This window comes from Phoenix dactylifera, chromosome 1 (assembly GCF_051530095.1).
Source record: "Phoenix dactylifera cultivar Ajwa chromosome 1, Ajwa_hap1_PhDact_Kaust_v1.1, whole genome shotgun sequence".
Classification (NCBI taxonomy): domain Eukaryota; kingdom Viridiplantae; phylum Streptophyta; class Magnoliopsida; order Arecales; family Arecaceae; genus Phoenix; species Phoenix dactylifera.
This window is the reverse complement of record NC_143190.1, coordinates 4,440,636-4,467,732: the sequence shown is the minus strand read 5'-3', so window position 1 is coordinate 4,467,732 and position 27,097 is coordinate 4,440,636. Positions and strand designations below refer to the sequence as shown.

General features: G+C 37.5%; 1 protein-coding gene across 3 annotated transcripts; it reads right to left on the bottom strand.

Moving 5' to 3' along the window:
- Positions 1 to 3,727: 3,727 nt before the first annotated feature.
- LOC103717914 (FAD/NAD(P)-binding oxidoreductase family protein) lies at positions 3,728 to 17,653 on the bottom strand. Of its 3 annotated transcripts, none has more exons than XM_008806483.5 (9): positions 17,505 to 17,653; positions 17,227 to 17,326; positions 16,642 to 16,822; positions 12,887 to 12,959; positions 12,618 to 12,797; positions 11,298 to 11,395; positions 6,156 to 6,253; positions 5,877 to 6,050; positions 3,728 to 4,291 (listed from the first exon to the last, which is right to left on the bottom strand). In XM_008806483.5, the coding sequence occupies exons 1-9, from the start codon at positions 17,542 to 17,544 to the stop codon at positions 4,132 to 4,134; spliced, it is 1,104 nt and encodes a 367-aa protein (XP_008804705.3). In that variant the 5' UTR covers positions 17,545 to 17,653; the 3' UTR covers positions 3,728 to 4,131. The 3 variants fall into 3 exon arrangements, with proteins under 3 accessions (XP_008804705.3, XP_026664575.3, XP_026664576.3); XM_026808774.3 differs by having other exon boundaries at positions 12,702 to 12,797; positions 17,505 to 17,652; XM_026808775.3 differs by lacking the exon at positions 3,728 to 4,291 and having other exon boundaries at positions 5,879 to 6,024.
- Between the last annotated feature and the right edge of the window lie 9,444 nt (positions 17,654 to 27,097).

Sequence of the window (27,097 nt, the reverse complement as noted above, 5' to 3'; positions counted from 1 at the left end):
TAGAGTCGGCTTGAGTATGATGGTCGACTCGTCAATGTGATGAATTTTTTGGCTTTCTGTCTGTACTCTGAGATTGTTTTAGGGTTGACTCGTGATCTATTGGAGTCAGCTCGTAAAGGCGTATCAATCAATGATAGTGTGCCGGAGTTGACTCATTGTAAGCTAAGGGTCGACTCTTAAGATAGCTCAAGATGAAGTTTTTTTGTGCTGGTATGTGAGCTTCCAAAAATTATTTAATGACCTTTTTGAAGTAGTTCTTCTTGATCTTCAGTTGAAAGTGGCTGAAGACTTTTTTCATGCTTTCTGAAATTAACCAATTAAACTCAAAGTAAAATATTAGTCAACTTTTGACTTAACTGCTTTGCATCATCAAAATCAACTCTTTAGGGTCAACACAACCAAATCTTAATTTAAATTGAGAATGTCAAATTCAGCCTCTAGTCACTATTTCAATGATAATCCCGTGCCATCTTAGTTCTCAAAATTTGTAAAAATAACAAGATATGGAATAAGGAGCTTAACAGACCAATAAACAATGAACACTTCAACCAAATTAATCAAGCAATAAATTAAATAATTATTTATAAGAAAAAATATTTGGAATTTATCAATTTAAAACCAAAGCTAGATATATAGCATTATCAAAATATTATGCATGTCAAATTTAATCTTTCTCAAAATTCAAATTACATTCGTACATTCAAATTCTTTCCAAACATCAAGTTCATCTTATCAACCATAAGCTTTGACAATATTTTTCCTATGGCAGGGTCATGTTACCGCATATCTTCTTGCAATATGTCGTGCATCATCTTGTAGCAAAGTTCTTCAAGACTGCATAACTGATTGTAATATACCATGTATCTTCTTGTAGCATAAATTCTTCAGGACAAATTAAGTGCTAATGTATTAGCCTCAATTGGCAGAATTCTTAACATAGTTGGGCTAATAGTTCAAAATAATCATATAGTTTCATATCTTAGTTCGATAAAAATACAAGAAATCATGTAGGATCGAAATAAATCGAATGAGTTCAATATTTTTGACCATACATCGTCATAATATTTCAAAATCAAATTAATGCATCATGAATAGGATGATTCAAATTTATTAATATAATAATTTTATAATTTATCGATAAATCTAAGAAAAAGATTTACATTACTTATCTTGCAAACGAAACCAAACTACGTGTTTAATTAATTTCAAAAATTTCACTTAGAATTTAAAACTCTGGCGAGTGCTTAACTACAATCTCTGATGACACTACAAGAAACTTGGACATTAATGACGCTTTTTTTGGCTATTAGCGACGCTTTTAAGCGTCGGTAGAAACCATCCCGACGCTTTCGCTAATCGCCGATGTGGGACTAAAATGAGGTGGTTTTTTGGCTTCCGACAACGCTTTTAACGACGCTAAAAAGCGTCGTTAAAAGCGTCGTCAATTACATATTAAAAAGCGTCGGCAAATGTTGACGGGAAAAAATTTTTGCCGACGCTTGGAATAAGTGTCGGCAAATAAGAGTCGGAAATTTTCTTTTTTTGTGTAGTGTGAACACTATGAGCCAAGGTCGATGAAAGTCAAGAGAAGAAGAAGAAAGAAACCGGTGGTGGTCTAATAGTGGTGATTGGCAAAATCTATTAGCGGTGAGGCGAAGGGGTATGGAAGTCTTTAAATGGCTGGTGGAGGCTAGAAAATCTAGCCTCCATCGAAAATTGGAATGGAGGAGGAGTCTGTATCCTACTCCAAGTCAAATAGAGCTTGGCCCTTTATTTATTTATTTGTTGTCTCCTATTCCAACTCTTATATATGGACCAATTAAGTGGACCAAGCCTAGTTTCTTATTAGCTGGGCCGAGTGTTATACACAGGGTGACGAATCTTCAAGAAAACCTTTCAAGAACTAAATAATAGATGAATTTGTTCCCATGCAATAAATAGTAAGGAATTTTTGATGGTATCGAGCTGGAACAACCTATTCTTCCTGAATAATACTTCGATGCAAAGCCAAAGAAAAAAGAAAAAAAATCTGAATGGTGATTGAATTGAAGATAAAATAGAATCCTGGGTTGCGAATAGTGATTTGATTGATAATGTAGAAAGAGAATTCTTAGTTCAGATCTCCACCTTAACAACAGAAAAAGGAATGATCAAATTTTATTAAGTCTGACTCATAGTGATCATTTATTAAAGAATGACTCTTATTATCAAATGATTGAACAATCGGGATCAATTTACTTATGATACTTAGTTAACATTTATAAAACGTATCTAATGAATTATAAGTTCAATAGATCTTGTTTGGTAGAAAGATAGGATATTTCTTGCACCATCCATTTCTCAACTAGTTTAGTCCTTTCTCAACTTTTTTAATCTTGATGAAGATGGAAAAGATTGGTCACTTGGGAGGTGATTCCTCATGTGAGAAAGAGCTGAATTTTCCACAAGAAGATGAAATCCTTGAGGTAAATCAGAGAAAACTGAGGAAGGGAAAAGTCTTGCCTGAACCAAAACCACTATCTGCAAAAAAGAAGGGAACCGAAATATAGTTTAACGAAGAAGCCATGCCCTCAAAGCCTACTAACCAGCACTGGACTATAGTGTGACATAGTAAAACATCCTGGCTCATTTGAAGAAGATCCCCACATTACTAAGCATGTATGATGCTCTTGCCGAAAGTTTCTTGCAAGTCGGGCATGTCAGCTGGAAGGACCATGCCTCCATTTTGTTTTCACTAACTTGGCTCTTGGACCTCTCCAAACAGCCTTCGTAGCTTCCAAGGTTTACAGGAGAATGTGGAGGGATTTCTTCACTTTTAGACTAAGCTGGAGGAGTCTCCAAAAAAGATTAGTCCATCCTCCTTTGACGAGGTGCAGCCCCTACATCCTTTCAATCTCCACTTATTGCTTCTATAGGCCTTACTGACTAACGAATAAAAGTTCGTCTTGCTTTCCCTGATCGAATAAATATACTATCGTCCCGAGGCTAAGCTAGATAGGCAATTCCGGCTCTTCTGATGAATCATTTGTGAGAAAATCACCAAAAATATTTTGATTGAAATATGAAGTTAGTCTACTTGGAAAACCATTTTGAATACACGTAACTGCACACAGCTAATTAAGAACTTATTGCAATATATTCTTCAAACTACCTTCTAAATGTTTAGCAGATGAACTTGTTTTGCATCCTTTCATGTGTAAAAATTTGTACCAGGCCATCCATGCATTCATTAATAACTTGAAATCAGGATCTACATCAATTGGGTTTGCTGTTCTAGTTTGAGTTTTTTGCTCATAATCATACCTTGGAGGTCAACACAATTTTCCAAACAAAATATCACTCTTTCCTCTACCTCACAACCTTTTATACTCGGAACTTTGCATATTGTTCTCTCCTACATGAGCTCGAACTACAAAAGAAGATACATCCTACGATTGACTGACTTGCTTAAGCTCATGCCAAGCCAATCTTCTCCCAAGTTACAAGTTACGAGCCAGTCATAATATGAATTGAAACTTTGATGACCAAAGCTGTTCAATCAATGCCATGTAGATGAAACATGGATTGCTGGTCAAAGATCAAGAACTAACATCTGAAAGGATTTTATACATGGTTTCCTCAAGCAGAAAGAAGAAAGCTGCTTATGAGAGTTTGATGCAACAAAGTGCAATTTTTCATTATAAGTGCATGCATACCATACTGCAGGGTATTCGCAACAACTGAGGGCTTGAGTGGCTAATGTAGAACTAGATCTGGTGTATAAATAAAGAACAATGTCTACGTTACAAGAAGGCCGTAACAATTAAGTTTCTCACTTTCTCCTATCAGAAATCTCGATGCGGATTGTGCAGGGACATAAAATGTACACATAGCCTTCTTCCTGCAGCTCATAAATGTCCAAACCTTTTGGTTAGCTGCAGCAAAGAATTTCCAAAGATGACCATGATCTCCATAATTACAAGCCATAGCTCCCTTAACCAAGTGCACATTAACATAACCCCTTTTTTTTTGAGAAATCCATTGACATACCATAATAACTAACACATTTTACATGCATTACACAGAAACATAACATTGTTACCCAACATATCCCCACAGGTGGTGTAAAGTGCAACTCCATCACAAGTTGCTCTAATTTCCTAATATCTTTGAAGCTGCTCGTATGCCGCTAAGTACTGCACCTTCAACATTAGAACCAGCACAAAAATCTCCACAAAGGACCAACCTTCTGTTATTGTCCGACAGACACATCCTCTCCCCACCGATAGTTATAGCTGGGAAAGCACTGCCCCTGCATTTTTGAACGGTCAAATGAAGTTGGCATATAATTAAATGATCTAGGTGAAATGAGTTCGAAACATAGAAACATCCCCTCTGCTCACAAGGATAAGGCTGCATGCATCTGACTATCCTCAAAACCCAATGTGGTGGGAGCCTCATGCACTAGATTTTTATGGTTCCCGGCCCTTAGATTTAACATAGTTGTTATCATCAAATTTGACAGTCTTTTTATAGGCTTATGAGATCTTAATAGATCTCAATCATTAGATTTGATACATATAAAAGCATTACCATTGGATTTGACAACCTCTCAAATAGTCATAAGATTCGATTTAATCCTAGCCTTTGAAATAGACATGATGGATAATATAGCCACTGGATTTGTTGTAACTTCTGTTATTAATGGCAGCTACTTGATTATTGGTAATTTTAAGAGCCATTCATAGTTCGAACTCTGTCCAATTAAATCCAAACCTTGTATTGGATAATGGATAACTTATAAGACAATAGATCTACTACAAGTTTTAGTAGCAAATCTAGACAATCCATTAAGTAATGAATACCTTACCATTGATTTGTCACAAGATTTTATATTAAATGATTAGTTAATAAATCTAGATCATCTATCATGAGGTGGACAACTTACTAACTGTGGAATCTGCTATAGAGTTTCATTAGAGCATCTAGGTAACAAATTCGCCCCAATTACTTAGTAGCATGGTACGCCATACCATACTCTACCAAATTGGACGGTACAAGGTGTACCGTACCATACAGGGTCAGTACCAATACACGGTACAGGATGCGTACCAACATTTGGTACACTAAACTAGGCCTTGTACCAAGCATACCGATACAGTGATAGGGTAGCACCAATAGGAGGCTCGGTACCGAGACAGCGTACCTTACTTAGTAGTATCCAAGGCCACTGAACTTCGATTCTTATATGTTTCAAGATATGTAGATCATGATTAACAATGTGGATCATAGTTTGTAGTACTAGTCTAATAAGTGTACTAGTACCATGCTAGTTCAGTATCGATACAAGTACATTCAGGTTCGTGGTACCAACACTCAGTACCCCCACAAATCAAGTATTGGTTCACTACCGATACAGTACAATATATGCTGGTACAGAGCAGTATGGTCCAGTACAGTGAACCAGATGATTTTTAATTTATCTTGCTCATTATACATTTCAAATACTCGGTCTTGTGCTCAATTGCTGCCCAAGTAAAATAACCTAAAAGCATATTATTTTTTTTTATTTTGGGACGTTAAATTATAACGTAATTAGCATTTTCAAGTTTTGATTTTAATAGCTGGCCATCAAATTTGCACTAATAATTTTCAAGCTTAACTAATAAATTTCAGGCTTGCTCCACTTGGATTCTAGCTCAATTACATTACATGCATAGAGTGTGCATGCACGTAGATATACAGATAGTTGTATTGCACATGTGCTTGTGCACATGCATGCACACACATCCAGATGCTTATACACACGTATAGAAAGACACATGCACGCACACATTTATATAAAAGATTAGGTTGCTTGGCTGAAATCAGCTAAACAACTGAACAAATATACCAACCATCTGTGAGCTTTCATGAAAAATGGGTGAGAAATGGCCAATCCTGTGGTCTGAAATTCTTGGAACAACTCTTCTGCGACCTTGGTCAGTGTATCATTTGTAGGTTTTCGAAGCCCAGTTCTGGTTATTACATTAGCTGCATACTCTGCTGTTGAGTGCAAAACCCAATGTTCACTGAATATGAAGGAAATAAGTAAATGTTTGACAAAAATAAATCTGTAGCAATATATATGTATGTATATATAAAAGCACAAGATAGTGGGTAAGGAAGTAGCTTACCTATCAGGGGATAAACAAGGACGGCCAGGCTTACTACTGTCACAGAAAGCCCAGCTTAAAACCTCAGAGTTCTTGAAGGAAAAGCCTTTCACAGGAATCTAAAACATTAAAAGCAAAATGAGACACAGTCTTCTGAAGGACTATACACAAAATTCAGCATTTCAACTTGTAAAATGATAAAATATTAACATGAAGATGAAGTAACCTCAAACAGTAATAAGGTGGAGAGCTAATAATACCAAAATTAAGCATCATGAAGTAGTACTCAGGATTGGCTTCAATACCTTTTTTTCCTTTCTATTTTGAGTTGTAAATGCATGTCAATTTGATGGATAAGATATTCCATTTTTACCAATTACCAGTCATACGACCAAGGTAGAGTTGAGAGGAACAGTTTGGGGGTAACTGGGTAAGTAACCCTAAAACCAAGGCATGCTATATGTGGGTCTCTTCATCGAGTTTGTCATGCGAGACAATTCTCTCATCTGTGCTACTCTCCCCAAAACTCCAAGGTATCCTTCTCTCTATCAGGGTGTTGAGTGAGAACTCATGCCAAGGTCCCCAGGAGGGGGGCACAAATTAGTAAAAATATAAAAAATTGATGGGGACACCAGAGCCATTCGTTTAGATGATCCTGAGCCCTCGGATTGAGTCATACCTAAATTGGGTCCATTTGAGTTCGAGTCATTTTTATTTTATTGCATTATTTGCTTTTGTCCTAGTCAAGTCAATTTGGTCAGTTGTTTTGTTATTAATCAAGTCAATTGAGTCAAGTAATTAGATCGAGTGATTGGATCGATTTTGGTATGTAATCAATCGATTGACTTAGTCAATGGATTGAGGATCCAAGTTTGGTATGTCGTCAATTGATTAACTTGACTTGGTCAAGATGTAAGGTCTATATAAAGGCCAGTCCTCTCATGTATGAGGGAGTTGAATAATTGAATAAAAACCCTAGCCTCCTTTCTGCTTCTTCTTCTTCTTCCTCCTCTTTTCTTCTTCCTGCGTCTCTATAAGCTCTTCTTCCTGTGTCTCGATAACCTCTTCTTCCTCCTCCTTCCCTTCTTCTTCCTCCTCTCTTTCCCTGCAGTGGTCCGCCATCAAAAATTCACTTGACTTTTTCTTCAAAAGAAAACCAGTCAATAAGAAAATAGGTTTTGACTTCATAAAAACATCGCTATTCACCAACAACTATTAGCATAGTTGGTTGGCACCTCAGCCCTAAGGGCTTGCCCTTCTAGGATACAAATCCTTAAAAATGGCCTTAAAGAAAGAAAACTCAGTCCTCTTGATCAAGATTGCACTAATTGTGCCAAATGTTTTTCATACAGTAGGACATAAACATAAAACTATTTTGAGGAAAAATAAAAAATAAAAGCCCGCAAGTGCTTTCTTTCAAATACAAATAAGAAGCAACCATGACTGTTGTACTATTTTTCTTCTCAAATATATAGGATCAATTTATTATATTGGACATGTTACATGTTGCAACAAAGGAATTGTGGACATGTTCACCCTGGTAGTGAATTAATGATGAAAGGAATTTTGAACGCACTACTTGAACAGGTAATCCATCAAGATATCGAAACTCTCAGAAGAAAACCCCAAATTATCCATGAAGGCAAGATCAAGAGGAAAAAAAGACATAGTAATGTCACAATTAATTGGCAATTTCATCTTTCTCAAAATTAAGGATTAATATTTAATATTCATAGTAATGTCCAAATATTTCTATAGGAACACAATCAAATTTATAATACTTCTATTCAAGGTCTACAATCTCGGTACCGGATACCTTATCGGTACACCTCCGTGCTGAAATAGTTCTCTTACCTAATTTCTCAATTTTCATCTCGGTACGCCTCGGTATGGGCCATTACGCACCTCGATACACCTCGGTACGGGTGGGTACACCTTGGTACGGGTGGGTACGCCTCCGTACGGGGCCGGTACGTCTTGGTACGAGGCGGTTTGCCTCAATACGGATGGTACAGCGCTCGTACCGACTTAAATATGTATTTTGTACCAGTTTTCTTCTAGTACGGTACAATACGCCTTGTATCGGACGGTACGACAATTCCAACTAGTGAACATGCTATATATTGTTGTAGAACTTTCAATCCCAACTCACCCTCCAGTTCTATTTACGTCAATACTTCCAATTCTATATGTAACTCAAACATACTACAGCTTCATCAACAACTCCTGTGAACATAAGATATCACCTAGACCATATCTTAATTAAAACCTTGAACAGTCTAATCTTATAACAGAACAAGCATTTGTAACATAGATGATAGGAGATAGAAAAAAGAAAAGAAGCAAGAAGAAAAGAGGAGGTGCAACTCAGTCTTACTAAATTAAAGCACCAGCTTGTAGCCTTTATTAACTGGTCACTAAGCTGCTAGAAATAATTAAAAATCCAATATACTAGCTCTGGATGCAAGACAGAGACCGCCGGAACTAAGAACAGGTCCAAGACACAAAAAGCAATGATGCAGACTATCAATAAGCCTGACTATTCAATAATATGCCCGTGTTGACCAATTTTCTAAATTTCTACTTACCAATAGTATAATAACATGCAACGAAAGTTGTTCAAAAATACTTGCATGAACAAGGATTTAGAGCAAAGAACAAGAATTCTAACAGAACAGCAGAGAGATCAAAAATTTAAATGACAATAGTCTACATGCGAAATGTGACGTCTTTCATCAATAGAGGATGTTAGCTTGACCTCCTTCCCGATAGGCTTGATATGAAACCACTCCCACAACATAGGACAGTAATGCACTTCCTATATGATATCAACATGAACCAACAAATGAAGAACATTAGCACTGGGAATCTCTCTGAAAGTAGGACCAGTCGCACCATAATAGTGTTCATAAAGCCCACTATGAATCAAGCATCCAAGGAGCTGAAACTTATGCTCAAAACACTCTTCCAAGAGGACATCAAAGAAGCACAATTTATCATGTCCGTGAAGCCTTGTCTCTCTAACTTCTACGACAATCATTCTATGAAGGATTACATCCAACATCACTGCAAGCATTTTCAAGTCCAGCAATTTCTTCTATATTCTGTTAATTAGTCCCAAAACAATGGAAACGACCACCTATTACAACCCTTCAGCAATGTCAGATGCCTTATGTTTTCCAGCTTCAATGAATCTGAACCATGGCTCTTAAGTCCCCATGTCCTTCTAATTACAGGCATATCTGTTAAACTTTTCTACCCGATGAAGCAGCACACCTCTTTTTCGGTATGAGAAACTATAAGCTCCCCCAATCTAGAGCCATTTGATGCTCAAGCCCAATTTCATGGATCAGTCAGCATCAAGAACTGATCTTTCTTTTTTGTGTGTGTCTCAAAAAACTGTGACTTTTGTACTTCCATTATTTGAAACTAACTAAAGCCATTACCATTCATGTATTTTTACTACATGACCTTTGGGACCATCAAAAACTATCATTTTCTGGTTTGATTTATCTAAAATGATGTCTCTTAAAGTTTTGAAATACTAAGAAAAACGATATAATTTAGTTTGACAACCGAAAATTTGTTAAATATTCATAGGTCCACAAGCCAGAAAAAAAAATTTACCTGTACCCATGTTGGAATATATCACCCATATTAATTTCATACAAATGTAGTTTTTGCAAGAGAATTTCTCAACTGATCTTCATTCTTCATGATCACAAACGAAGTTGTTAGCTTCTTAATCTTGCATGCATCTCAAACAAAATGAAGCCAACATCTATTAGTTCCACTTGCTCTTGAGATATTGAATTAGTTGCAATGATCACAATTGCTTAAATATATAAGACTCTATGATCAACATTTGTTGTATCAGTACCTTACAAGTACAGTACAGCATGCACGGTATAATATGGTATGTTCCATACCGATACAGGGACAGAGACTCTTTTCTCATGCCTAGCCATGGAATTACCCGAAACCAAGTGATACACGTGGATACAACACAAAACCGGGTGAAACTGGTCAGTTCCAGTTGATATAAGCATGTTAGACTATTGTGCCATACCAAACTTGGTGTGTTACAGCTATTGTACCCTACGGCAAGTATAGGGTAGTACAGGTCGATATGGTGAACTATATCTATAATTGACTTATGAACCATAAATCACACAATTACTATAAGGATTATCAACCACAATCTGTTTCTATAAGCGAATCATTTCCATGTAATTTTCATCTAGATTGGACTCAGCTCGCATGTTCTATTTTTCATGAAAAGTGGGAGATTCCCTCCCACATATTAATCATATTATTAGTAGATCAAATGGAAACCTCATGCAGTCAAAACTGAAATAACAATCAGAAATAACATACGGGTTGTGTTTATATTTTGTAACCTTTATTGGGAGCATAAGATACCTGAATTCCCTCATACTCTTAGGCAATGAGAAGTTCTATACTTGGTTACTAGAAGCAGGTGCAGGTGCAAGAGCAGATTCAGGGATGGGTGCTAGATAGCAGATCTCTTATATTTTTCTCTTTTGATAAGGAAGCAGGTGGAGGGATGTGTTTTCAGGAGATTCCAAAGTGAGCGCAGCACCATAACTAGAAGTCGTGAAAATTTCTGTAACTAAGGTTCTACAAGAACATATAGATTAACTTACTACACAAATTGCAAAGATGATGTTAGGAAAACAAAATATTGGGTTAAATCCTCTGTCATTGTTTGATTTAGCACCTAAGATCCTGGGTTCAATGCCCCTCAGCAGCACAGTTACACAGCATGGAAGAGCGAGCAAGCAAATGCAGATGTACAGAAAGAATTATTATTAAGACAAACCGATGAACGAAAACATACCTAATAGTTTATAAACATAAAAACAAAACAATTGATATCTAAACATAAGTTGCATTCCAATGAAAATCATGTAGACAAAATGTGTAAATAACAGCATAGAAACGAAAACATTGAAGCATGAAAAAAATCAAGTTGCCCCATTTAAGTCGATTGTCGATGCCAACACAGGTCTTGATATGACAATTTTTTTAAGTTTCTGAATGAACTTGTCCAGTTCAAATGACAGTTATTTTCAGAATGACCAGTTTATGGTGCTTCAATAATGATTTTGCCAAATATGCCAGGAAAGAAAAATATCTTACCGATAAAAGTGGTTCTCGGAATACCAACATAAGAACAAAACAAGAACGAACAGGAATATCTTGTGACATCACTGCCAATTCTGGAGATGACGATATATCTGACATGATCATCAGTGGAGGTGCATCAGAGTATTAAATATATATTTTTGTTTACAAAGTCATATCATATTGCATCACACAGAACAAAATGCTAGATCAAGGAATAAAGTTAGAAAAAAAAGGTCTTCATGTAGTAACTGGACAAAGTGTTAAGGCATGGAGTCCATTTCCCTTTCTTTTTCTTCTTCCTCTTTTCTTTTGCATTAAATAAGCTTACCTATGCCACATGTTGTAAAGAACCAATCAAATGAATTAACATCCATAACCAAGGACTTGGTGCACTCGTACACAAACATAAGATCTAAATAACAGGCCTAGGTCTATTCAGCAGAGATGATTCTTATGGATCCTACCTGTCCATTGATTCCTCCAAAATGCTGAATTCAAAAATAGAAATTGGATTTTATTTCTTGAGACTGCTTCTATCCAGGTTTTATTTCCCGTCCTCTTTTGACACCCGTTAACTTGAATTTATGACCCCTCATCAATGGGGCCACCTGTGGCATATATTGTAGATTTCAAATGATTCTTACAGTTTTCTTGGTCCTTCTCTGAAGCTTTCATCTTCATGCAGCCCAAATCATTCTATTTTATTGTCAAATATTTCTCAATATGTCCAATTATGCCCATGTCTTGCATTGCCATCCAACATTATAAACATAAGGTATAGCTAGTTTTCTGTTTTATTTGAGAAACTCTGGTCAAGTTTTAATAGCAACTGACCATAAAATGAACTCTTCATATTAAAGAATATACATACATAAGATGGAATTGCTTGTGTACTTAGGAACATGTCCTTGTGTTAAGAGATTAAAGTTATCTCCAAAAGCAATCAAATGTGAAATCCCAATACTAGGTTTAGTTAATCTCTGACTCAGTATTTAAACTCTATTCATCTATGACTCAAATCCTTATATTCTGCATTATTCAATTATTTAAACATTAAATCTCATTGTACGTGTCCAAGTCACCCACATTTAATGGGCCCAACGAGAAAGAAGCTAAAGTAAGCATCCAATGGTCACACTTTTTTTTTGGAACTATCTCATGAGATGCCATCCTACCACTAATGACGAATATCAGTCAGATGTTTTCCTAGTTCAGGTTGAAAATCGATTGAAGCTTGATCTTATAGAAACAGAAAGTGACAGATTATCCTAACAGAAGGGTAGTTTGAACTTTAATGACATATAGTATGAGGATTATAGAAAGCCAACAAACCAAGAGGTTGAGGTCTTCCAGTTACCCCAGTAAATCTTGGTGAAGTTATGTTTTTGTCTGAGGCCACTACACCATCAAACTGACCTAAATCTTCCCTATCTAAACCAGTCAACGACCATAAACTTCTATCCTGAAGCCAATTGATTTTGCCAACAGTGACCCCAAACTTGGTCTCCACTCCTGAAATGAAAAACACAACCAGAAATAGACGTTACATGGAATCTATTCTCAGAGACCAGAAAATATTGTCATTAAGCTTCAAAGCTAACCAGGTTCGCGACATAGTGCTTTGCATATTGAGTTCATGCCTGGAACACCCACATATTTCTTGGTTAGCCCTTCCTGAAGGATTAAAATACATAAATGGTGATATATTGTATATTTGAAACACTAGCAGATGAATGTAGGGATGGGTAAGTTCATGTGTCTAAAGGAACTTGCCACAGTGCTCCATGGATTGATACCTAAAGAATATAGTAGTGTTCTTTTACCTAGAGAATTTAATTATAAGCATGCATTGATGCATTCAACAGAAGAAGAAAAAAACGATGTAATGAACAGCTGCATCCTGTCTAAGCCTTCTCTGCAGTAGCGATTTGCCAAGAATATGGTCACTTTTTTCAGTTGAATTTAAAAGTAATCCATCTTTATGTCCCGCATTTCTGAAAGAAGAGACAGAAGCAGGTGACACAGACATTATTTTTCACTAAGGTATCACCATCTTCTCTCTGTTTACCAATAATAAGTATACAGGTGCATAAGTATGGTATACAAACACCAAGTTGGATGAGCTACGCCGTGAATTGATTACTAGATACATTTCTATAACCATCAACTACAACTTGGTCCTGAAAAAAAGGCAGTTGCTTGATAGTTGATAGTGCTTAAAGGACAGTTTGTAAGGCCCATAGATTGGACAACGAAGAGAAAAAAGCACATCTATATCAATACAAAACTGATCCAGTAACTGCCGTGCACTTTGATGATTCATAACTCGTTTAACAGTCGCTCTCCAAAGCTTCATGCCCTCTTTGGAAACTACCAATGCCTCTTGTTTTCTATTTATTTGTTTCACACAAGGCTACTCCTGAAACATCAACTGAGTTGTTGTGAAAGTGTAGGAAGCCCAAGTTGGCACATCTATGCATATTGGGTTGTCAGGCCAGGGTGTACAAGCCACATGAGAAGTTAGACACAAATGCCCATAAGTGGCCAAATTACTGGTTATCCTGAAGTTATAAACAGTTCAGCTTTTCAGCTTTACATTCCAATAATATTTGGTGGAGTCTTGGCATGCTAATTTTCTTGAAAATGACAACCTTGGAGACTTATCCTGCTGGCTTTTTTTTGAGCAAATTAAGGGCAGATTATGTGCCCATTTCAGATGAGTTGATGATGGTCCCATCACTTGCCATTTTTAATGATAATGTAGCAGATGAGACAACTATATAGGCATTATCTGATTGGCCATGAAGGAAGAGTTGGACCTACAAGATAGAAAGAAAGTCTGTAACCTAGTTTTCTTTTTGTACTTCTATGTGTTGGAATTTGTTAAACTACCTTGAAGAACAAAAACTTCTACCTTCAAATGGATTTATTTATAAAACCAAACTGGAATTCAAGGTCAGGGTGGAGAAAGGCTAGGCTTGCTGATATTAGATTTACCCAAAACAAAGGCACTGATCACAAGGAGGTTTCCATCAGATGTCTATGAACAACTCTTTGATTATAGTTGTGGCAGCAGTGGCTCATTATGCCACACAGGTTCACCAAAGTGTGAGAATTTCATTTCTCGATAGAGATTTAAGACAATCAAACAACCTTTAAATTTTGTTTCAATAGAAAAGATTCATACAGTATGAAAGTTAAGAAAGTGTACATTTATGAAAGCAATTCCCTCATCAATGGTGTATCAAGTTTAATAACATTATCACTTTTTATGGTTTTATAGAGAATATTATTGAACGTTGCTATGTACCTTACAATTAGCAACAGTAGATTTCTCCTATTACATGGACAACATCCTACTTGCTAGCAATGATTTGAGTTTACTAAGCTAACTAAGTTTACTAAGCTAACTAAGCAGTTATCTCATGTTAGTGTCAGAGATAGGCCTTAGGGAAAAAATTTATCATCTCAAAGGGCTTCATATTAGCAAAGTTTTAGAGAGATTCAGCATGAAGAACTGCTAAAAAAGTCTTGAACCCATCATCAAAAGAAACAAGCTAAGCATGACATAATCTCCAAACGATAAAGTTGAAAGGAGATACGAGTAGACAGATCCTTATTTCATCCAGATGGTTGGGAGTAAAATGAATGCCCAAATTTGGACCGAACCAGAAAATGCATTTGTTGTTGGAGTTTTAGAAAGATTTCATAGTAGCCTGGCATGGATGTCTAAACAACTGCAACAAACGTGCTCATACCTCCAACTTCAAGGAACTCAAGTTTACATGATTACATATGCTTCATTTTATCTTCTACAGACAACTGAACATACAGATTTTGATTGCGGGATGTCTAGATAGCAGGAACTTAATATCAGGCTGTATGTTCTAACTAGCTGGTAGAACCATTTCATGGAGCATGAAGCAAAATACAATAGATGCAAAAAGTGCTTCAATACACCTTCAAGGAATCCATCATCCATTGCCTAAATTATTGTAAATCAGCTAGGCTAGGCGACCTTCAAGTAGGTTTGGACAAGGCTAGAGAGAAAAGCATGCCTCCATTAACCTTTGATCAAGAAACTTAACTTTTGAAGGCCAAAACTTCCTCAAGTGCTGTCAATTTTTTATATTTGAGGTCAAAAAGACCTGTTGAAATAACACTCCTCATCCAAAAATATCATCAGCAGGCGATAATTTAGGCAGCAATTTGATTCCATTTGCTACCCAAATTGCTTAATCAAACTGGTTAAATATATTTACTGGAGTTTAACCAAGCCACCAAGTTGTATCTCCTAACCAGAAGACAGAACTCACTAGTATAAAAGAAGGCCCTTGTAATTCTGACAAGGACTTTGTTGAAGGTTTTGTGAAAATAAAGAGGGAAAAATCTTTCTTTCAAATTGTCCACAAAAACTCATTCTAGTTTCTTTATTCCTAGTTGTTTAGACTTGAATTGAGCCGATTGAGGATTCTCTCTCTGGTCAGATCAACATGAGATTACATGCTTAGATATAGTCAGCAGATCTTCCAAAGGTGATTGAATATATGGGTTCCAACTATGTCTACATAGAATGTCCATATAGTAAGAAGTCAATGCCATACTATGTCATCTGACCAGCTGGTGGAGTAATCTTGAGAGGTATAAAGCAAAAGATAGAAGTTGCTTCTAACCATAAAAGCTGAGTTAGTTATATGGTATAAGGCTTCTGCACTTGAAGTTTGCTGGAGGAACTTTATCATGAGATTACGGGTTATGGACTCCATCTCAAGGCTACTGGGATGTTTTGGCATAATTCACTTAAATGCAACTTCCTCGGTCATATAATACCAAGATAACCAATGGTAACAAGATGATGGATATGAGTATCTTATCCATAAAGGAAATTGTAATGAGCACAAAGCGTCATAATCAGGAAATGAGTCAGAAACTTGGAACAAGTTGGCTTGAACTGATAAAGTAAGTCTATTGCACCTTCAAGTAGTTTATCCTGATGGATTAGAGAAACAACTATAAATGATCCCTAAGGTCTTGGTCTCCTAGAATGCAGGTAAGAAAAGCCTATGAGTCCCCATTATCCTTATGCATCCAAAAAGATTGATCTATTGAGAAATATCAGACACGTGCCTAAAGCACTGTCTATTGTGTAGTTAGGTTCGAAGAATCTCATTGTCGACAATCATTTTCAAGTTTCTGTTGCAATGAATTTCTTCAAGGTTTGATCTCAGATCTCATGAGTCAAGGTATGGTCCTAACCTTATACAGTATGTTCATGCCTTACAATTCCCTGGAGAAAAATCTCGAAATTGATGCATATTTATCAACTATGTTAATAAATCAAGTTTTGCACACGTACCTTCTCAAAATCAAGGAATTTGCCAGTGTTTCGGTCAAAAGACCCAAAAATCTCCTTCCACTCAGCAACAAGGCCTTGTGCTTCCCACGAGCCGACAAGGCTCATTACTTCATAATGATTCACAGTAAAATATGGAGCGCCATGGTCAAAGAAGAGTTCTTTCCCATCTTCCATGGTTTCTCTATAAAATATGCAAATGGAACTTCAAAACATGCTAAAATGAGCGAAGAAACTCTTAATTTTCTTGCCTTCATCCTTTTTCATAAGAATTGTAGTCTGAAATGCAGAATAACAAGAACCAACTTGACAATCTTTTCCCTCTTTCTTTTTTTTCCTTTTTTTAAACCAAAAATAACCCATTCATTAGTTAAACTACGCACTCCAATGCATAAAAAAAAGAAGAAAAAGATCCCCATTTCAGAAGAACAGCATCCAATCCGAATACATCTGACAGATAGCATTTTAAACAAGACATAAATTATTAAATTAGATTTGCGCAATCCACACACACTTTTCTAACGCTTTTTTTTAAAAAGTCAGGAAAATATAATTAAAAGAGGAAAAGAAGTGGAGAAGGAAGCGAACCTCCTTTGAGACATCCTCCCACCGGCTCCTCTCCCTGATTCGAAAACGGTGACGGAAACTCCTTTGCCGGCCAGCAGGGACGCGCACACCGCCCCGGAAACTGACAAGCATCCATCCATCGACAACCCGTGTTTTGCATCAAATCAACATTGAATCACAAAAAAGTAAACAAGATTTCTTTCAAAAAAGTTTGAACAAGAAAAATTGGAGTCATAATTTTTTTCTCTCTATTTTCAAATTAATTCTAAGCTAGAGAGAGTTGGGACCGAAGGAATTACTTCCGCTGCCTATAACGGCTATACGAGAAGGGTTTGCCATGGTGAGCGGAGAGAAAGGAGATGGCGCGAAGAGAGAGGAGGGCGAGTACAAGCTGCCATTGGAGATGCGAACTACATAGGAGAGTTGAGACGGTGAGGTTACCGATAGCCTGGATAGGCGGAGAAGGTGGAGCACCGTACTCCAATGGGAGCGGTGACCGTAATTGGTGATCCGAATCGAGCGCGGAACGAGCGGCGGACGATCGCGACGGACGTGTCCATTTTGGCAGCGTCCAACGTACTAACGGTGCCTACAATTAATCAGCAGTTTGCAATCAGGAAGTTTAGTTTTCTTCAGAACTTTTTTCGGTAGAAATTCATGTATTAACGTTTGATTTGATCTTACTCCGGCCAAGAGGTGCGAAACAAAAGCATAGTGTGTTTGATTTGAACTTGGTTTCCCTTGATGACGGCCCAGCCCTCACCACCCTACGGGTGTGCATCGTCCCAATCCATTTTGGGATTATTTTTGAAACCGAATCGATTTGAACTGAATTTTTAAAATGAAAATTAAAATTAAACCAACCTATTAGAAAAAATTAGTTTAAACTAATTCAAAAAATTTACTTCGATTTAATTTGATTTATCGTATTGATGTTCAATGAATTAGTTTGCATCAAATGGACTAAATCTAGACATATATAAAAAATTAATGGGGCAACTCAAACTGAAACTGAATTATATTTTTTCTTCACAAACCGACGCCAAAATGAATTAAAAAAAGGATATTACCTAAAACAAAACGACCTGTTCGGATTAGGTTCACAATTTGGCTGATTTTTTGTGCATCCCTCAACTAGCCTATTATGTTACTACCTGGAGGCATCACAATTCAAAGGTCACTGCCATAATTTTGTGACACAAGGAAGGAGGGTGATTCGTTGACCGACTATGGTTAGGTGTGTGACCAAGCAATTCCATACATATAGAGCTCACCTATTACCGTTGGATATTTGAAGAATGTCTACAAGCTTTACTAGATTCTACATAGTTCATGCAAATCGAGAGACGAATGGTGCAACTGACCAAGTGGCTTCCCATATTATTGATCATGCACGAGACTTTTGCTGGGAGAGTTTCACCCAATCTTTTTGGATGTATCCATACTAAAATTGTACCATCTACTCCACAAAAAACAAAAAAAAAGGAAATCTAGCTATCATCAAACCTAAGCTTTAATTCATAAAAAATTTATTTGTATATAATTGGATAACTTGCATTTGCAATTACTTCTTACAAATAACTAATGTAGTTGTTTGCATGCTTACAATTTGAACTACAACTTAAAATTCCAATTTAAGTCATAATCTTATCCTACCCATTTTGTATCCTCTCACCCTCTCACTAGCTGTATTTAAATCACAATTTAATATTATATAAAATTAATATACTCAATATCAATTAATTATTAATGATGTATACTATAAATACTTTTTATAATAATATGATATTATAGTAATTATTATTATATTATTACTAACTATAATATATTAATAAAATTACTATTTTCAATATGTTATAGTGATTCCCATTATAATTTGCACATAATATTGCAATAATAATTATAGTGGTCCCCATGGATGCAACAACGGGTTTGGATAACCCTATCAACTTTCATGAAATTAAAAATATGTATAGCGTCCTATATAACGTATACAATCCGTTAAAATCTAAATGCAGAGAATCTAGTTCAAGATCAAATCAACTATGACTCTTTTAGTTTGATACGATCAATACTAAGCAAGGTTCAAGTCTAAATGAGATGTTACCATTACAAAAAAAGTGGGTATTGCCGATATCTAGCTACCAACGCTACGTAGAGGCGTCAGTAACTTTAGCTTCGGCCCCAAAATTTACCGACGCTATTTAGGCAGGCATCAAAGAAGGGAGTGAGTAGACAATGCTTAAAAGCGTCGTCGGACTTCTGCTCGCTTAGCCGACGCTTTTCGTGCTACGATGCTCAAAAGCGTCGTGGGACTCCTGCCCATTTAGCCGACGCTTTTCTGCGTCATCGGAGGTTGAAAACCAGATGCCAGCCTAAGACGGTGCTTATAAGCATCATCTTAGGTCTGGACCTAAGATGACACTTATAAACAAAGCCTAATATAAAAAAGGCGATCTTTATTCATTTTGTAACATTAATGCTTGTGCTTTTGTTGCGATGTTATATGATATTTAATATTTAAACACCTTTTAAAAATCCTGATTTTTGGTTAAAAAGCTCAACTATTAAAGCATTTATAATTTCAATTTATTTAAATTCTTTAGTCCCATATTAGAAGAATTAATACAAATGATTGCGTTGACTGCTTCCATAACTAGTGGACCCTGGTTCGATCAGTGGATCTATGGAATTTACGCCACAGATGCACACCCATGCTCGCTCGCTCACTGATCGAGTTATGCATGTGCACGATGCATGGCCAATAAGCACGTGCATGTGGATGTCTTACTCTTTTTAGACTAAACACAAATTATAAAGTCCACGCTCACTCTTTCTCCCTGTGCCTTGTTGTTCTTCCCTCATCTACTTCTTCACCTTCCCTACTATACTAATCGACATAGTGCCACATAGGCCACTATTACCAATGTATTATAGGCAGTGTTATCCTCCACTCACATCTTAAGTAGTGGTACCATAGGTATCACTACTCTATTTTGATACTCGTCCTTGCTATTCTGGCCAGTCATTATAGTTATGCCTAATAAGTAGCGCTACCACTCTTCTCATATTTCGGATAGTGTGACTTCTCTTATATCATGGATAATGATAGCTGCTAGCTAACCATCCTTCTTAGACTTAACTCTGCTAAACATCTTATTCTAGGCTAATAGCTTCCACCTCCCTCAGTCTAGACCACAATCGCTTAGCCTACACTCTTGCTATATTGGCCTACACCCTTGGTGTTTTTATTTGCACTTTCTTGGTGTATCAATCTGTACCCTTGGTGTATTGGTCTATGTTAACCCTAAAGGGTTGGTTTTAATAATGTAAAATAGTTGAGTCAAAATTTGACTAATCTATTATTTTAAGTTTATGGATTAATTTTAGAAAGCAAAAAGAAAGTCATCAACTACTTTCAAATGAAGATCATTCATATGAAGTTCTACATCAAGAAATTGAACTCCAAAAGGCCATAAAAGCAATTCTTTGAAGCTCACATACAAAACAGAAAAATTACATCCTGAGCTATCTCAAGAGTCAACCCCAAACTTGTAATGAGCCGACTTTAGCAATAGTCAACCCCAGACAAAAGCGAGTCAACCCTGGAATGGTCATAGAGAAAAGACAGAGAGCCGAAAAAATCATCACATTAGCCAATTGACTTATGAAATTCACGAGCTGACTCTAGTCCGACTCTAGAAACAATCGAGTCGACCTCAAAATAGCCATAGTGAAAGACAGAGAACAGTGAAAGTTAGTCCGTTAAAGAGTCGATCCCTGAAAGCAACAAGTTGACCTAAGTCATCTGACGAGTCGCCCTCCGAACTGAGAGAACCAACTCCACAAGTGCCACAGAAGAAATATAGGGTGCAGCAAAAACAGAAACAAGCTTAGGACGATTCCTGGAGATCATGAGTGGACTCTTAAAAATTTTAATTCGACTCCATAAAACAGCGAGTCGACTCTTTTGCGCCTGACAATAGTAATGGCTAGTTTTCTTGTGAATCAGAATGACTATTTTCATTGCACAATGGCTTTATTAACTGTCTAACAACTAGAAAAGTGCTCCAATCTTCTCCAAAGAGTATAAATGCAAGAGAACACCCAAGAAAAAAAGTAAGCTCATGTACTACAAAGACAAATACATTAGAGCCAGAAAAAAAAAAAAAGCAAAAAGAGAGAGCTTCAAGAAAGATATCATTCAAATGTTTTCATTATGAGCTGATCGCTCGCATACTTAACATCAGAGAGTTGGTGAAGCACCTTCAAAAGCAATCAAGTCAACCAACAGAGTCTAGTTCTATTTACTACTTTGTATTTATTGTTTTGGAACTAAATTCATTGGGCTTAAATTCTTTCTATTCTTTGTTATACCAAGTTTCAAGGATTGAAACTCCATATAAACTTGAAATTGGATTGCGAAGGTTTTGGTTGATTGCTAAAAAAATCAGATGGATTGATTGTGAACCTAGAAAACTATCGATGTAGATTTTGGTTGATTTACTGAAAAAATCAACTAGGTTGTTTGCTAACCTAAAAATTAATCGATTGTAGATTTTGATTGATTTACCTGAAAAAATCAATTAGCTTTGGTTGTGAATTCAAAAAAACAACTAGGCTATAATTTGGGTTATAGATTATAGTAAAATTTTCCAAAAGAAAATCTTAGAAAGTGGATGTAGGTGTAGGATTGGTAGCGAACAGCTATAAATCTCTTGTGTATGTATTGCTTGATCTATCTGCATTTATCTTGAGCTTATTTACTTATCTGCCTACTGCTAAAGTTTATATTCTTTTATCAAACTTTATTCTGCTTCATTGTTAGTTAAAATTTTCGAAAAATCTAATTCATCCTCCTCTTGGGCTGCATAGCTGGGCAACAACTGGTATCAGAGCTTGGTACTCAAATTTCTCATTGGCCTAACCATCAACAAGTCAAAGATCTATTGCATCCCCTATTGGTATCTCTCTCCTCGAGGGTCACTCGACGAACAGACCTCCTCTATTTAATAGCACCAACTACACTTATTGGAAAGCTCGAACGCCCATATTTATTCATGCACTAGATTATGACATGTAGAGTGCCATAATTAATGAACCTCACATACCCATGAAGATAATTGATGGTGTGTCTCTTCCTAAACCCAAAGAAGAATAGGATGAATTTGATAAGAAAATAGTACAGCTAAATGCTAAGACCATGAATATTTTGTATTGTTCATTAGATGTTAATGAATTTAATCGCATATCTACTTGCTCTTTTGCTAAAGAAATTTGGAATAGGCTGGAAGTAACTCATGAAGGCACTAATCAAGTTAAAGAATCTAAAATCAATATGCTTGTATATAACTATGAGTTATTTAAAATGAAAAACCAGTGAGTCTATTTTTAATATGTTTACTCATTTTACAAATATCATAAATGGCCTTAAAAGTCTTGGTAAATCATACTGTAACAGTGATTTGGTGAAAAAGATTTTTAGGTCATTGCCAAGAACGTGGGAGGCCAAAGTTACAACCATCCAAGAAGCAAAGGACCTCAATGCCTTTCCTCTAAAAAAATTGTTGGGTTCGTTGATGACTCATAAGCTATCTATGAAGTAATAGCTTGAAGAAGAGGAATCAAAGAAAAAAAGGACCATCACTCTCAAATCAACTGCTCAACAAGAAGAAGAGAGTGAAAAATCTGATGATACAAAGGATGATGAAGAAATGGCCCTCATCACAAAAAGATTCAGAAGATTGATGAGAAGAAGGCAGGGAATTAGGAGAATTCCTTTGGTTAATGGTGAGCGGAACAAAAAAAAAAGAAAAAAGCCGCTAATATCCTATGAATATAAGAAACCAGATCACTATAGAACGAACTGCCAACCATTGCGGAAAGCTTAGAAAAAGCCAAATAAACAACAAACTTAAGCCTCATAGTTCATGAGGATAAGGTAAATTCTGAATCCTTAAATGACTTACTTTTGATGAACTTCAAAAAGCTTTTTATGAATTATTAGGTGAATTTAAAAAGCTTAGTCATAGGAGTAGAGAACTCAAATTGAAAAATCAAACTTTGATAAATGAAAATGAAAATATTTTAAAAGTAAAACAAACAATACTGCAAGAAAATCAGAACTTAAGTAAAAAAATAAACAAGCTAAAATCTTTTGTTGATAAATTTATTTTAAACTTTAAAAAATTAAATATAATTTTAGATAGCCAACAAGTCATCTTTAATAAAACAGGACTTGGCTACAACCCTCTACTAAAATAGAAATCTTTAAAGAAATGTTTAACAAATCATCAAACAATCAATCAAAAAAAAAACAATTTATTACAACTGTGATAAAACTGGCTACAATTTGTTTATCTGTAATTACAAAATAAATAGCTTATATGGTAAAGTTAATGTCAATATAATATACGATAATATATAAGATTGATGTAATATATTAATAATATATTGATATTTAATTTTTTTCGCTGGACTAAAGAATATTTTTGTTTCCAAATGTTAGTCCAAGATGTGGCGATCTTGGATACCTAATCTTAACAATGGGTATTCCATCACTAAGTTAGGCAGTGATTTAAGAAGTGAGGATGATTTAGGCACTACCATGTAGGATCACTATAGTACAACCAAATGCAGTGATCTCGTCAACTCCACCCACATCGCCATTGATCTTGGAATGATCGCCCATACCAAACGCCCTCTTAATGTTTCAGCTTATAATCTTATAGCTTGCACCTTCTTTGGTATTTCGACCAGCACCCTTGTACATCACCTTACATGCGAAAGGTGTTTGTGAATTATAAATCCAAAATCTCACTTCTGTTATCTCTTTTGAAAGGATGAGGGGTTCCAACTCCACAGTCTAACTTATATCCGCAACCCCACCTCCTGAGCTGAAATACAGAACCCTATGAAAACCGAGCCACTGCTCGCAGAACCGGAAAATTAATTAGGGATTGAAAAAAAAAAAGCCATGGCTATAAGAAATTGAATCTCCCATCTCTGAATTAGAGGCAAGACACTGTACCATCCAAGCTAAAATTCACAGGTCAATCTTAGATCTATGTTGTCCCTCTCTTCTTGGTCTTATCGGGTCCACAGAACCATCAATTCCAAACTTCACAGTTCCAAAGGAATTAGCTCCTTCTACTAACAACGAACCTAACTCTCTATCTAGATATCACTTGCTCAACCCGGGCCAAGAAGCAAAAAGTAGCAGACTCCTCCTCACACAAAAATTTAACACACCACCATGCCACGATATTAGCAACTTAGCATCAGCAAATTTAGCCAAGTGACACACACCGAACTAAACTAGGAAACACACTACACTGGATCAAAGATTTTAAGTAAAAGAAAGCCTAAGAAAGCAAATCACTACCAAAGACAACAGAAGAAGCCAGTCCACCTGAGGAATGGTGGTGGGCCCGGCATATCCAAGGCACACCCAATCACAACTGAGCCAACGGACCACAACAAACGAGGATCCCAACCAAAGGTGGGGCCCTCTTTATTAACCCACACCACACCAAACAGGTAACACGGGGGCAGCTCAGCCGCTCCCCACCTCCCTGCATCATCTTTTCGAACAAACTTTCGAAACAAAATATTAAAACCCGACACTTCCTGCTTCCTGCTTGCTTCTCCCAAGCTTCCATCGGACGCCGAAACGCGGCGAAAGCGAGAGAGCCGGCGCTTTATTTCAAGAGATACGTAGGAGTTGGCACGTGTGCCTACAGAAGTTTAGCGAGAGACCCTCCAGGAACGAGGGCAACGCGCAAGTGCTCGATAATTTGGTCAAAGTACAGTGGCAGTCTTGTAATTGCGTCTTCGGACGTGCCACGGCTAACTCCGGCGATCGCCGAGCCGGGAATGCCCCTCTTCTTGAACACCACCATCGCGGATCCGTTCACTGCTCGCGCTCCGATCACCTCCGAGAACCGCAACCAAGAGGCGACCGGCGCGGCTGCCTTCATCAGACCATCCGGTCGGACCGGACCGGAAAGGAACCAGAACACCGCACCGACGCGGCCGGGCCGGAGGACCCGCTCCATCTCTAAAACCACCCGGGCCGGCACCCGGGCCCGGTCTAGCGCCGCCGAGAAGGCGAAGTCGAAGGACGCCTCGGCGAAGGGGAGGCCGCAGCAGGCCGCGGCGGGGGCCGCGACGGCTACGGTACGGAAGCCCAGCCGCCACGCGGCGGCTGCAGCGGTGCCGGAGCCCGGACCGACGCACAGGGCGCGGCCGCCGGGGGAGAGCCAGTTCCTCGCGATCAGCTCGCGGAAGGCCGCGTCGAGATCAGTGGAGTTCGCGAGAGGGGCGGGGAATCCCGAGAGGAAGGCGTCGCAGCAGCCGGCGCCGCCTTCGGTCCTGGCGGCGAGGTCGAGGCGGAGGAGGGCGGCCGCCACCAATGCGGCGGAGGCGACGAGGATTTTAAGGACCAGCGATCTGGTCGGCCCCATTGCAAGCTCTACTAAACGAGAGTTTTTGCGGGAAAAAAGGCGTTTTTCCCTTTCTGGAAGGGAAGAAATTTGAGGAGATGGAAAACCAGAGAGGAGGGAGGAGAGAAGGTTTAGCGAGTGCAGAATCTGGAGGAGGTGTGATTTCCACCCACGAGGAGACGGCGGTGCGTTTGCTGGAGTGGCACCCAGACGCGGGCGGGAACGCGGACGGGAGCCATCGGAGAGATCGCCGGCGGGGACTAACTGGGAGGATCACATATTAGGGTTAGGGTTTCGGATAGCCGAGAGTTGGGACTTCGGAGGGAGGGGGGCCGTCAGGAGAATGGCAGGCGTAGCTTGTCGGTATTATTGGTGCGAGAGAGAGTGAGCACCGCTCTTCTTAATGCCCCTCCGATTTGGAAGAAACTACAACTTTGCCGCGCTGTCACCGGTATATTGCGTGGTTCTGTGGGCGGGCTGGCCCTCCCTGGGAATCCTTCTGGACTAGTCTACAGTAACTTATAAAACCAAAGAACACGTGACATTCCAACCCTTCTCTCTCATTTTCCCACTTCAATGTGGGGATTAATGGAGCTAAGTAGATGGAAGAAGGCCTTATGCTTGCTAGTATTGGACTTGCCATCGTTACCCTAGTTCTAACAAATCATGGCTCCTTCGGCACCTAACTAGGAATAATATTCCAATCTGAATGGAAAATCTTATAAGATCGTTAAGATTTGATTAAAACAAAGTTCTAAGGAGATCCAAACTAACAATAATTTAGGTCATATTAGAAAATATTTAAGCATACCTTTTGTCCTTACATTTATTGGATGCATGGTAGTTCTTGCATATTATCAAACCTAAAGCTAAGCATCAAGATATTCAATCTCTTTTTATTTCAATAGAAAATATCAAGAGAATATTTTATTGGACATGTCTTCTATACCATACGCCAGCACAATAACGATATCATAATTTTTTTAAATATATATATATATATATATATATATATATATATATATATATATATAACCATAAGCCAGCACCGTCATGGTTCAAACCCACTGAGCCATGAGCAGAAAGTATATAAGCTCTAACTAAAAAATAAGTGAGATCTAGAATTCATTATATAGTTCTAGCAAAATTAACATGTAAACTATGTTAGGCAATAGGTAACAAGCAGCAGACCATGTAAACAATTAAACATAAGTGTGTAACTTCCTCCAAAGCTCAACTATTAGCTCACTAGTGTTTTACTAATCAAGATAATAACACTGCTCCAAATGGATCTTGATTTTAAAATAAAAACTAAATTCAGCCTTAAACTCTCTCTGATCGCATACCTGCAAGCATGGAATGTGAGCCGAAGTTACGAAGTCACTCAGATCCCATCGATGAAAGAGCCAGCAATCAAATCAGATGGCGCATATGATGCAGGAAGGGGC